Raw genomic sequence first — 13,686 nt, 5'->3', positions numbered from 1 at the left:
AGCTCTCGCTGCGCGCCCTCGGCCTGCCGCCGCCCCGAGTCGAGCCAGAGGGGCTGCCGAAGGGCAAACCCAGGTTATTCACTCCTCCTTTTGCTTTGGTTTCCCCTGACTTGCCTGGCCAGGTACGAAGAAGCTACCAACGAGCTCATTAACGAGGAGCTGGGCATTGCGTACCCCGTCATCGATGGCATCCCGAACATGATCCCAGAGGCTGCCAGGACGACTCGGAAGAAGCCGCCAGCTGAGGGCTCGAAGCAGCCCTGAGGCCCCACGGGCCAGATTGCTAAACGGGCCGATGGCCGGAGGAGGCATGCTGCCCTCCCTGCCCACACTGACTGTCCTTGTTCCCCTCCTGTCCCTAGCAGGCTTGTTCTACTCAGCCAGCGTAGACGAAACCTTTCCGCAGGGCTGCACCAGCACTAACAGCTTATGTTTCTACAGTCTCCTCCTTCCTATCACAATACCAGTTTATGTATTCTTCCACCTCTGGACCTGGATGGGGATTAAGCTCTTTAGGCACAACTAGTGCGATGTATTGGCTAACCCCTGGGCTTCTCTAAAACAACAGCTTGTTCTATCTCCTCTGGTACTGCAGTTGATTTGAGAGAGTTGCCTTCTGGCACTGGTGACTGTCATCATTTTCCTGGTGGCATCTGGAACTGTACGAAGACCTCTGCAGCAGCCTATTAACTACTGCTAAGGAAGATAAAGAGGAGGAATAATAAAAACCACTAATTCCTTCTACTGTATCCCTTCAAGAGTGTTGTGCGTTTGTAGTGGCGCTAATGAAAATCATCTAGGTGGTGTTCATTTTTACGAGGAAGAACTGTACCCTGACTGAAATAACCGGTCTTAAATAATGAGCCGTGACAACGTGCAGTGATGTGAATCTCTCCTTGAGTTACGAGCTTTGATTTTGTTTGAACTGATGTGTGTATTGAAATGTATTTGTCTCTCTGTCAGGAGAACATAAAATAAACTAGGCTGACGTTTAATAACAAACCTTGAGTTAAATGGAGAGATTTACTTGGATGTTGACCACGTCTGTTGTCCAGTAGCTGCCTTTTTAAGAAAAACATGGGGAAATGACAGTGCTGCAGAAAAAATATGCATTGGGGGAGTTTGTTGGAGTGGCATCCAACATATTCCAGTGTCTGCTTAGGAGATGTATGTCCCTGTACTATTTGTAAATGTGTTTGAGTGCTCGAGTTTGATAGCCAGGCTGGTTATCTTTCTTAAAGATGCTCCCTTTCCTGACAGGCCAGAGGGAAAAATAGCTCCAACTGAGCTCAGGATTTGGTAGCCAAGTCAGCAGCTACAAATGCTGTTTAAAGATGTAGAGTATCTTTTACTTTAGCACTATCTTCATCAGTAGAGAGTGAACAGAAGCTACTTCTGCTAAATACTCCAACTTTCCCTGTTCTCATTTACAGCAACACTAGAGAAGGGAGTGACAGACCACAGTGCAAAGAACTATGTTCTTGGTACTGACAAACTGTCTTTACAGGACACAACTCTGAAGGGAACAGATCTAGCGAGGAAGGGTAAAGGAAAGGCAGCTCTAGAAGCCACTTCTTCTAAGTGTACAGGAAGGAAAAGCTTTGACAGCTCTGGTTGGCAAGAAGGCGCCCTCGGGAAGAACCAGAACCGGGTGATGGCCCCGAGGCTGACCTTCCCGCTGCGCAGGCAAGGTGCCAAACTGATGGCCTACCCCTGAGCTGAGCTCCACCATGGGCCCATGCTCTGTTCCCACGTCAGCCACCTGATGGCTTTTGCAGGGTAGAGCTAGAAGAAAAGGCAGCTGCCAGAACCTTTGGGTTTGTGAGGAAACCACAGACCAGAGCCACATGGAGATAGCAGCATTATAACTAGCTTTTCATCTCTCTTGCTGGCACAATCCTTCTTTTCCATCCAGGCAGCATCTCCAGGAGAGAAATGCCTTTTGTGGCTATGTTGCTTGCTGGGCCCTAATGCTGGCTCCCCCGCCACCAGGTTTTTCACGTACAGCAAGCTAGCCTCGAGTCTTTAAAGTCAGCATAGCAGTAATCATAATGGACTTTGCCACTCTCCTCAGCAATCCTATTGCGTTCCCCCAAAGCAACCTCACAGTAAGTAGCACTGCCACTTGCATTTAACATATGCCAGCAAAGACTGACGTAAGATCCTGCCCTCCAGATTTACTCTACATCCCCCGTGGAACAAGTTTTATAGTAATTTGGTGAGTAGTTACGTTATATGTTTAGTGAATGCTGAAACCCTCCTTAGTGACACTGAAAACCGAACAATGCTGGTGCCATATATTCAGAGCTATCAAATAATACAATCTGTTACCTTACCTGTAAGATCTTCTTGAATTGGTGGGTTGGGGCAGCTTTTAAATTGGTCCATATGTCTTGCAGAAGGCACTGTCTTCTGACCGGGAAAACCCAGTGTCTCTGGCCTGGCGATACTAAGCGTATCTGAAGGTTGAAGTAACGGGGCGTTAGCAGTGCGTTTGGCTCTTCTGAATCGTAAAAAAATAGGCCATGCTTACATGACTGAAGGGGTTGGACAGCGCCTTGCATTCCATATAATGAACAATAATCTTGTTCTGCGTGTCAAAGATACACGGATATTTGGTCAGCTTCCACAGGGCCATCTGAAATGACAAGGAGGAAAGAAAAAGGCGAGGTGATTTTTCTCTTGCAGAATTAGAGTTTGGGGGTACATGTACAGATCAAACTGCCGGTCCTTAGCTTGGCAAACTCCTGTATCTCTGAAACATGCCCTTGCTGTGCACACGGACACTGCAACAGAGGCACGCTTTCAAAAAGCAGCTCCTAAACACTTTGGTGAGTGGGAAACCTTGAGGGAGGCATCCAAACTGTCTGTGCAGGCAGACACATGTGTTACAGCATCCCAAGGACAAAACGGAGAGATGGCAGGTTTAATAGCATCTTCCATAATTCACCTAATCCAAAACACATAGTAAAGATGTCTTGGATACCCAGGTTATGCTACACTGTTGTTAGAAACGGTTGGGTTTATTATCTGTAATACCAAAATCAGATATTGATATACAAAACACTCTAGTTCAAAGCATTACACCTCTGGAATGATCCAGCAGCAACTCCAGGTAATGTCTTGTTTGGGTTTTAATTCTATTCTTTCTCTCAAACTCCTCCTCCTCTGTTCTGGTTAATTGGCACAAAGTCGGTACAAACAGAAGCTTAAGAATGAATTTGGCAGCAGCCCTGCAAATTCCAGCCAAGTTGCCAGAAAACTGCATGTTTTGCCTAAGGAAGCCCCTACTTTCCATATTGCCATTTCACGCTGCTTCCTGTGACACCAACGGTATCTGTTAGCTTGTTTTCACTCCTTTGTGTCATTGAGCAATGAACCATTTCACAAATTATTTTTTATTCCCACGGCTTTGTTTGTAGCAGTAAGTAAAATGAAACGTTCGCTGGGGTCTCTACGTGAAAGTCTGAAGGGACTTCACAGTATTTCTGTTAATTAAATCCATCATAAAATCTAGAGTAACAAGAAGTATAGCAGCCATCCCTCATGGTGCTGTTTCGCACTGATCACCAGTTCACAGCGAACAGAGCTGCTTAAGGTGTTGGGGGAGAGCTGCGACTCTCGGAACCAGGGGTCATCTCAGGGAAGGCACTACTGTAGCTGCTAAAATACTGGGATGGTAAATGGCTTGCATCATTTAGATCAGCTGGAGGGCTAGGGAAAATGCATTGTCTCCGAGATGTGGTGGGCTGGAGTCCAGAGGTGGCTCGCATAGGTATTGACTCATTTAAATAAAACAGAAACCGTGTTTTGCACTGCTGGTAAGATTTTATACTTACTTCTTCTACATTGAAGGACCAACAAAATCCGATAATCTCTTTGACGTGAGGCACATAGAAGTTGTTTTCCTGTAGTCCGAAACCAGCTCTGGAGTTCACCTGCACTGACACACACAAGGTGAGAAGGGGCGTCAGCATACGTAGCGAGCTATGTGTGCAGCAGGGCAGGACTAAGGAGTAACAGGGCTCTGCAGAAAGAGCTGCACAGAAGTGGAAGGGCAGAAGTGCTGCAGGTAGCACAGCACTCAGCAGTGAGAAGCCTCCGAAAGCCATGTATAAACTAGAAGCAGGGCGATGCTCATTTACAGTGAAGATCCCATAAGAGGATGCCATCAAGAAAGGTGTTTCACTTGGAGGGTCTTTCATGTCGCAGGAGAAGCTGAAGTTCCCTATTCACATCCATACTTGTTGCTTGGCAAACATACAGTCTGGGGGGACAGTGAACATGCAAAGATCCAAATGGTGTAACCACTCATGGATGAGTAGGTCTGCTGCACTTCTCAGTTTGTTTATTTATCCAGATAAATACAGATTCAAGAGTCTAAACTTTGAGGCCCAAACCTGCATTCTTGGCCAAAAGTATATTCAATTCTGAACAGAATTTAACAAGTCTGATTCATGCTAAGTGCATGCTTGAGCTGTTGACTTTCCTAAGCTTTGAACAACTCCGCAAGAGAAAGGATGGTTGTCAAGAATACAGTTATTGCCCCCTTTCTTCCCCTTGTTCATATGCAGCTAAAGATGCCCTAATTCTATTGTCCCTCAGGAAACAGGCTCTTAAAGCATCACTCAGCGTTACTGTGGCAGCCACAATGTGCCAAGCAGGTTGGTTGTCTTTTAAATGCTGGGAGCAGTTACTGGGGTGAGGGATCTCACCAGGAGAAAGGGGAGTGGGCATGCTAGATAATGGGAGACCACATCCATAGCGTTTGGCACATCAACGCACGCACTCCGCACGCACTCCTCACGCCACTGAGAGCCTCCCTCCCCGTGCCAGGGGCTGTAACATGCTGCTTCAGCTCCTCATTGCTGCAGAGGGTCAGCCAGGCACAGCTCCAGAGCAGGATGCCTCTGCAGGCAAAGCTCCGCTGGCATGCAGCCAAAGAGACTCCTGAAGGAATGTCAAATGCCAAGGGCTGGTGTTGCAGCTGGTGTTCCCTTGTAGCAGGAAACTCACAGAATTCAACAAGTAAAAAGGGTTAAAATAACCCATACTGGGACATCCTATCTCATTGGGATACAAACGCTTTCTCACCTGGTAAAGCATCTGCAGTACTTGCAGAGTCTCTGTTTCATGTGGGTGCAGGTTGAAGGGTTTTCTTTGAGCAATGCTGACTTCCAAGACAAATTGAAACAGGTTTTTCTGGGAAACCCTCTGATATAGAATGACCAGCTGCTTGAAGAAGGATGTTTCTAGATTTGACCACAGGCATTCTGGGAAAAAAAACCTCTAGTGAAGCATCTAACACAAGCAACATGCAAATAACTGCAATTTCTGGATGAAGCTGCATTTTCTCTTTTTATCAAATGAACTAAACAAACAAGCTTAATTTTACACTACAAAAATCAATAAACCTCAGACTGAGAATTTTTTTTCCTTGTATCTTGCTGTGTAGTCCGCGTGTTTCTATTTTACCAAAAGCACTTCTTCCAGGCTGAACTCTGGAACAAATCACATCGGTGATACTAACTCCTGCTCTGCAGCTGAAAAGGACCAAGCATTAAATCATCCACTTCTGTTACCATACCACCCTACCAAGAGTTTGCAGGTCCTTGGGCTGAAGCTTCGTGATGGCTTGTGCTAGCAGCCCGAGAGAACGGTAAGAGCTGTTATCCTCTCCCTGCAGAAGGAAAGGCAAGATCAAGTAGACTCTGAAATTTTCAGGTGAGATGGGAGAGGAAGACAACGATGGCAGTAACTTCTCAATCTCCTTTTGCACCTTCAGAAGAAAAAAAGGTTAACAAGGGTTAAAAATGCAATTACATTTTGCCAAAATCATCTATCAATTAGGTTGGCATGGCAATTCCAAAGTGTCATGCACACAAATCCAGAGCTCCTCAGTATCTATGTAGTGGGAACCCTTATATCGAATCCTTACCTCCTGGAAGACCTCTGGTTTCTTGCTGATCTTGTTATAAAAACGTTGCACTTCTGACATGTCTACACCTGAGACTTCCTTGGAAGTTCTGAAATGTCTGTCTCTATCAAAAAGGAAAAAAGGAACACCAAGTGATGTGAGAGGCTGGGTTTTGTTACTGACTGAATGGTGAAGCATCAGAAAATCCTCGGGAAGTTCAGTCCCAGCTCCAGTGTGTACAACCGCATCTGTTCTAAGAAGATATTCTCACTGTGGTGCGACCCGATTAATATTCTGTCCTTCCTGTCTTGTGTGCCTGTGCAGTCTTAGTGGTAGGCTTCCTGTATTTCACCCTGAAACGACTTGCACTTCAGTGCTGGGAGGAGCTATTATGGATCCTTCGGGAGCTGTAATATTGCCAAAAGGAATTATCATCCTCTGTCAAATGTCACTATGGGATAACCTACTAAAATGTAAGTTTCTATAGCAAATTTCTGTAGGACTGGGGATGATAAAAAATGTAATTTTAGCTTGGGCTTTGAAAAATGTGGACTTGCTTCTTGCAAATTCAGATACGACTACTCTTCGCTACAGACATGGCCTAGAATAACACTTTCTGGTCAGTTTACAGCCAGGCAACATGTTCTGTAACGTCTAAGTCAACACACCCTACCTTTTCTCCAGGAAGCTTCCGTTGATGCAAGCGTCAGATGAAAAGATCAGCCTGATATTCCTGATGGTAAAAACCAAACCAAAGTCAATCCTTCCAACATAAGTAGCAACTTTGGGTTTTTAATTTGGACAGAACAAAAACCACGTGTACAAGCGTGTCTGTGCCTGACCACATAAAGCTTTCCTTGGCACCACCGTATTGAGAGCACTGCAGAAGACAGCATATTCGAGGAGTTAGTGCTCTTTGTCAAGCCACACCTGCTCTCCTGGGCCTTGTAAGGGAACCTGCATTGCAGTTAGGATGGAGATACACCTTCTCCTGACAGGTTATCTGGTTTTGTTTGTTATGCAGGATCAAAGGCAACGCCACAGGGGACAGGGGGGGGAAGAGGAAGCCCTCCATAGATGGGATCTTTATAGCACGCTGAGGGAAAATCCATCAGAGCATCCGTTTGCTGCTGCATGAAAGCTGGGTTCCCAGCATCTGAGTGGGCATTAGATATACTCATTACCTGTCTTCTTTGTTTGATGCTTATTAAAGCAGCTATTTTATCAAGCTATTTGCTGTCAGGCCCTTCCTATTGAGATCTGGAAAGAACCCTCTCTCTCTCACCCTTGCAACAACCCCTTCCCGTATGATCCAAACTGTAGTAACAGTGGTCAGGGAAACATTTAGATCCAAATTAGCCAAGATTTTTAAACGTTGAAAACCAGCAGCTGGAGTCAGACTTGCCCAAAGAAAATCACTTCCCACATAGGATCTGAAAACAGGCTATGTAATCATAACTGTCAGCCCTAAGTGTAAGGCTTCCCACAGTAGTATATGCCTGCTGCTTTTGAAAATGGGTAACCAAAGAAGGGATTGCTAATTTTTAAAATGCTGACACACACAAAGCATTCCGGGGTACTCTGGATTAGGATTTTTGCACAAGGCCTCAGTCTGCAGACCAAATCTTTCACTGATTTAACTTGTCAGCTTTCCATCAACATAACAACCATTCTGTGCAAGAAGAGGACAGGCTTCCGAAGCCAGGCAGCACATCTGCCCTCTTCCTGTAAAAGGGTTATCGAAGGGCTGTTGCTTATCAGCATCTCTTTTTCCTGTGCAAAACCTTGGTAAGAAGTGCTGGTACAAGGGGCTGTCATGGATCAAATCTTGAACATCAGTTCCTACAACAGTCTCCAAAGAATAATAACCTTTAGAGAAAATCATGTATCAGGGGAAAAAAGAAAAAAACCCCAAAAAACCAACAAAACCCAAAACCAAGAGGTTTCTGACTTACTTTTTTATACTCTCCCAATGTTGTGAACTGGAATTAGAAAACCATGTATCCACGTCTTCATCCTTCAGAGTGGAAATTCCATTCAAACAGGAATTCTGTGGGACATGCATTAAAATATTGACAAGATTACAGGTCTAGTGGATGGCATTCTTTTTTTCAGGCTCATAATTACAAGAAGATTTCAGCCCAAGCACGACCAAATCAATGGTCATCCAGCATCACCCAGATGCATTAACCACAGAACAAATATGTAACTGCAACACAAGTTAGTTCCAGTGTAAGCATGGAAAGAGATGCAAGACACATACATGAACTTGGAGTGCTAAAGCAGATGAAAAATCCAAATGTTTCCAGCAGTAATGTGAACAATGATAAGATTAGAAGCCAGGATCCAATACGCACATACCTTGTTCTTGCACAGGACAATACTTTGGTTTCCTCCTGCAGTAATTTCAATCATCCCTTGTGACGTGTTGTTTTCTGTGAAAGAATAAAAATATTTTCAAAGGAACATTTGAAGAGATAGTAATCTTCTTCAGAGAACTCAGTGTGCAGACGTGGAAGAGCAAAAAAAAAAATCCTTCAGACAGTAGCTGTCTGTCTAAATGTTGATTCTGTGTGGCCGTTACCCATGATGATAAATCAAACGGCAAACCCATTGCTAGAAATCCGTGGGGATGACCAAGCAAGCATGAGACATAATGTTAGCCTCTCAGTGTAAACACGAAATTGAGAAAGCAAGCATCTCCCTGGAAGAAACAAATACAGATTGTACACATCTGCAGTGGTCATTACCCTGACAGGATTTTCCAGCATTCACCGGTGAATCGACGGGAAGCGGTATCAACTGACTAGGCTTTCTCTCATCTCCCAGCTCTTGTTCTTCACCAGAACCAAACAAATAGACTTTGTCCAAGGAGGGGACATAGACCAGGGTGTGCTGACTGTTCAGAAAAAGAAAAATGGTCATAATAAGCTAACACCACCGAGCTAGTCAGAACAAAATTTACAGATACATTTTCAGAGAGGATAGCCGAGGCTTGTCTTTAAAAGTCCTGACAGTCCAGCTACAGGATCCCTTTAACCAAAGTCTTAGGACCCTTCCTTGCCTATACATCCAGCAATAAAAAAAAATATGGTTTCAAATCTCCTTATTGTCCTCTAGTGTTTGTGATTTGCTCTGGTTCCACATATAAAACTAAGGTGTTATGCCTTGCTAGCTTCACACCCTTCCATTTTTTCAAGAGTAACTTCTATGCTGCTGAGCCTGGTACAAAACCCAGAAAAATTGACAGGAGCCTTTTTCTGGCCCAGTTCCAGAAAGGCAGAATGAAACTGGATAATTATCCGCTTTCTTCGGTTCTTTCAGAGGACCCACCAGTTTGTCAAAGTGGATGGGAATTCAGTGACTTTCCCAATGCAAGATTTTGACAATCTTTTGCCCTTTGGAACCCAGTACATTCTTCATTTCTTAAAAAAGGAAAAACCAAGGGCTTTCAGTGTTTTCTGAAGCCCTCTCCCTCTGCTCAGCATAGGCTGAGGGTTCTGTTTTCACAGGGGCTGTGGCAGGAGGAATGGACAATATTCTGACAGTGCTGACCTACTGGGATACATCTTGAGCATCTCGGTGACTCTCCATCTCCTACTATTCTCCAGTGATTCCCCTAAGACTTTGACCATAGAAGGCATTGAATTGGTACTTTCTCACCTGCCACAGGCAACCTGCGAAACTCTTGCTCCCCACAGCTCGGCCACCACACGAGGCGTGAGTTCATTCCGGGTGGAGTTGTGACCGAGCTGGCCAGCCCCTCCTGCTCCAAAGGTGCACACCAACCCGTCCTTGAAGAGGAAGAAGCAACCAACAGGATCAGTGCATTATTAACGGCATTCAAATGGTCACCACCAAGAGTGAGAGCCAGTAAGACCCAGTATCTTCTAAGTGACTTGATTCAAAACATCCCTAATTCAAACACAGGGAGAGTTCACTTTGCATCAAACCTAATCTTACATTGTCTGATGTCCAAATCATTTAACTCCTGAGAAAAGCAATTTAACTCCTGAGAATAATTGCAATTTAACTCCTGTTGTTTGAGTTTTACTTGTATGAGTATACCCTAGTAAATTAGCTATTGTTCATATTTTCTGAAGTCCCCAGTGTGCTACATAACATTTTCCAAAAGTACCAAGACTTGAACTGCACCTCTTTGCTCCAGGATTCCCATTCCCCATCTCCCTGCCAAAGATTGGATCCAGGTGATGGGAATCTGAGGAAAGGACAGTTTTCCCAATAGGTTAGTTAGCACCCCTAGGGGATCAGACTCGGATGGCAACAGGCACTGCCGTTCCCATTTCTCCATGGTGACCTGTAGCACTGTAAGGTGAGGTCCCAGATGCTGGCTTTCCATTTCGGACTCACCTTGGAGAGAACCACAGTGTGATCTGCCCCACATGCAATAAATACAGCCTTCCAGTGCTCCAACGCTCCAACGTAGGATGGGCAACGCCTGTCTGGAAGGAAAATAGCACTGCTAAAATGAAAGAGTACTGAGGGGTCTCACAGAAAGATTTTGAAAACAGGTTTTTTTAGCAATTTTCAGTCCTCTCTTACAGCAATTAATGTATTTACAACTTGGTTTTGGGTTGTTTTCTACCCTCCACTGTACCTACTCTTTAACTGTTCTGTCTTTCTCACAGTATTTTCTTTTCATTTACATTCACATCTGCTTGCCAAAAGGTACTTGGCTTCAAAATATCTGACTCTCACGGGTGTGGACTTAATTCAGATCACGCTGACTTCAGGCTCGTTGTGGCTAGGGCAACCCTGCTCTAGCCTTCTGGGTTTCAAGACAATGGGTTATCTTAGCTGTTCTCTCACCTTGTGCTTACAGAGAATTAAAGAAGGCAAAGAGGCATAAAATTAGTTTCCTTCATGCCAGACTGCCTGGAGGGAGAATGGGAGTGGAAAGAGGCCTGTGAGACATATGGTTTGATGAACCCACGCTATCCAGTTGGCCATAAATAATGATTAGAAGTTCTCTGTAGAAATATAACCCCTAAATCCCTTGTCCCTGTGTCAGGGTACAGTAGCTCCGACAGAAAGGACTTCTCCAGATACTCTTTATTCAAAAGACTCTACCTTCCACTGCTGCTCTGCAGGGGCTTGACTGTCCAGAGCCACTCCTGTGTCTGCACTAAACTCGCTGTCCAGGAACACACCTTCCTACTGCTTTCCTCTCAAACTGCTGTCCTTTCTTACCTTTTGTGTCTCCAAGTCCCAGCTGCCCAAAATTGTTCTTTCCCCAGGAGTACACAGCTCCAGAGAGCGACACGACGATGCTGTGAGCTCCTCCAGCAGCAATCTGAGCGAGTGGGATCCCCTTTAGTCTTTCCACCAGCTGTGGTTGAGGGATGGGTGTGGTTTGGCTCCTCACTCCAAGCTGTCCGTGAGCGTTCTGGCCCCAGGTGAAGAGCTCACCCCCTTCACACACAGAACAAAAGAAGACAGCTCAGCCTCACTGTTTCCCTTGAGTCTTTGCCTTGGGGAGCAGGAGTGAAAAATCAGTGCTGTTTTTCAGGGACCTAGCTCCAAGGTCCATCATCTGTAGCCAAATCTCCCTGTGCGCTTCTGACCGTTCTGGGGCAGTCCCATGCTGCCTGTGTGACTCAGCACAGCAAGAACAAAGGCAGAGTGTTTCCACCTCTAAAGCCATACTTGCAAGAAGTTCCCAACCAGAGTGGTGCTCCAACTTAAGAATGAGCAGGGTGGTGACTGCAGAGTGGGGCGGCCACGTCTGCTCTCCACCATACACCTTTGCAGAGGGGCAGCACTCAGGAATTGGAGAGAGAAAGATCTGCAGGTCCCTGGGTGCTGGGAGAACGGCAGCGCTGACAGCCAGCGCACTTTGTGTCCCCTACCCACCGCTTGTTACTCTCTAATGGTGTCACCAGCTATGGGAAGGAGTTCAAACACTCCCTTCTGAGAGCAAGCCTGCCATAACGTGACTCCCGTTTTGGGGAAAAGTGTGCTTCAAAGAGGCTACCTCTGGAGAGGGCCATGGCGTGCCGGTCCCCACATGCTATTTGAACAATCTCCTGGTTTCCTAGTTCTTTCACCAGCCTACAAAAATAAGGAGAAAAGAAAAAATCAAAACAGATAGATGCTGTGCCGTAAGACAAAGTAAAGGAAGAAGATCCTCTGCTCACCAAGTCCTAGCACATTTAGCAGGAATTACATGGAAAATTATAGGACACCTTTAGCTGATTCACCCTGCCCTTGTGCCAAGCCTACTGTAGCTGCGCCAACTGAATCGACTGTGGTTTGCGCCACGGGAAGCTGGGAGAGAATCAGGCTCAGCCTCGGGCAAGTTAACAGAAAACCCCACGGCAAACTGCTGTGCCATTTTTAGACGATGGTTACCCTCACAGCTTAATCGGAAGGTGTCAAGGTTCAGGTGTGCTTGGGTCTTTCACCTGCAACTTCCCCAAGCCACATGTGGTTTGCAGGTCACCTGCATTACTCTGGTGTATGTTACCAATCCTTACTAATTTTGAGAGAAACATCTTGTGCATCTCAAGCAGCTCAGATCTTGGTATTATCCTCAAAAACAGTGCACTTCTTTCTGGGTAACAAAAGAAGGTAAGGTTTTGGGTACTAGGAATGAATGAATGTGTTCCAGTTCCCTACCTACAACAGGAACATGCCTCAGTCTCTTGGATGCTACCTTTAGGAAGAGCAGGCCACCTTCTCTGACCGTTAGCATCTGTACCTCCACCTCGCGAAAGCTTCTCACCTTGTCTTTGAGAAGCCACCTGAAGCCGTAGCCCAGCGTTCAGAAAGCTTCCTGTCAGGGGAGAGAACGAGCGTATGTGTCCCACCATGGTTTGAACATTGCACCTTCTCATTCCTCTGCGGCTGCTCTGCAGAACAACACAGACAGGCACGATGGTCACGCTAAGGCAGTGGACATCGTCACCATCTCTGCCCCCTTCCCAGGATCTCTGTGGGCTACTGCTTTCACCAAGAGCTTCTGCTCCTCAGGAAGTGGGGCAAGTGTATGACTTAATTCCTCAGGTCCCTTGGGGTTTCAGTGTCCTACCTGCTACGTGGTTTCATGCCACACAACACTCCTGGCCAGCACTAAAAGACATTTCTCCATCTCTCGGGCTGCTGTGCCACCAGCTCCCAAGACGATCAGCAAAACATTGGCAGATGCACACTCTGTGTTACTTTTGCGCAGCTGTGGAGAGTCTCCCGGGGAGATAAAGCACTTCCTGAGGTATCTGACCCCCCAGATTTGTCACATCCTTGGGGATGGGATGCCTTGAAGTCAGAAGTTTTACAAGACACTGGAGAAGCAGTGATGGAAAATCCACGCATTGCCTATTTCCAGCAGAAGGAAATCCCTTCCTGTCTGCAGCTGATGGGCTGCGGGTGCTTTCCTGGCCCTCAGGCACCAGATCCATGTAGTTACTCACCTATGGCCCTCAAGCAGCACCAGTGTCTGAGAGCCAGGATGCCCAAGGAGGGAGACAGTCATCCGCTACGACTTCCCTGATTTATCTGACACCTCTGGAGACTCACTGCCCACCCTTCTCCCACCTCCCGAGCTTAGGAACCAGGGAGGAAAATTCACGTCTATTCCCCGGCGTGGTTTGCTTCCTTCCAGCCTCCCCCGAGTGGGACACGGTCAGCACCTCATGCTGCGGCTCGTCCCCCCGCCCCGAGAGGCGGCACAGCAGATTGCTATTGCAACTTTAGCGGTTTCATCTCCACGGGCCCATCCTCGCCCACGCACGGACCCGTCCCGGGGCATC

General features: G+C 46.3%; 3 protein-coding genes across 3 annotated transcripts; 2 read left to right on the top strand and 1 right to left on the bottom strand.

Annotated features, from left to right (window-relative positions):
• Positions 1 to 73: 73 nt before the first annotated feature.
• Positions 74 to 264, top strand: PYURF (PIGY upstream reading frame; the record flags this gene model as incomplete). Its single annotated transcript, XM_010147837.1, has 1 exon — positions 74 to 264. A coding segment is annotated over one exon (191 nt), but the record flags the coding sequence as incomplete, so codon positions are not given.
• A 31-nt stretch (positions 265 to 295) lies between these two features.
• PIGY (phosphatidylinositol glycan anchor biosynthesis, class Y) lies at positions 296 to 526 on the top strand. Its single transcript, XM_010147835.1, has one exon. It carries the CDS (start codon positions 296 to 298, stop codon positions 524 to 526), a length of 231 nt encoding a protein of 76 aa, XP_010146137.1.
• A 497-nt stretch (positions 527 to 1,023) lies between these two features.
• On the bottom strand, positions 1,024 to 11,989 carry HERC3 (HECT and RLD domain containing E3 ubiquitin protein ligase 3; the record flags this gene model as incomplete). The annotated part of the gene is made up of 15 exons (XM_010147836.1): positions 1,024 to 1,062; positions 2,337 to 2,459; positions 2,534 to 2,638; positions 3,849 to 3,938; positions 5,095 to 5,273; positions 5,596 to 5,779; positions 5,939 to 6,041; positions 6,591 to 6,650; positions 7,873 to 7,967; positions 8,279 to 8,352; positions 8,668 to 8,816; positions 9,581 to 9,711; positions 10,289 to 10,380; positions 11,129 to 11,350; positions 11,913 to 11,989. Coding segments are annotated over 15 exons (1,723 nt in total), but the record flags the coding sequence as incomplete, so codon positions are not given.
• Between the last annotated feature and the right edge of the window lie 1,697 nt (positions 11,990 to 13,686).

The sequence above is a fragment of the Eurypyga helias genome, unplaced genomic scaffold, assembly GCF_000690775.1.
Source record: "Eurypyga helias isolate BGI_N326 unplaced genomic scaffold, ASM69077v1 Scaffold34072, whole genome shotgun sequence".
Taxonomy (NCBI): domain Eukaryota; kingdom Metazoa; phylum Chordata; class Aves; order Eurypygiformes; family Eurypygidae; genus Eurypyga; species Eurypyga helias.
This window is presented reverse-complemented; position numbering and strand designations above follow the sequence as displayed.

Bases quoted from the DNA above. Each gene is read 5' to 3' on its own strand.
- PIGY (XM_010147835.1), top strand. From the start codon at position 296: ATGGCCGGAGGAGGCATGCTGCCCTCCCTGCCCACACTGACTGTCCTT.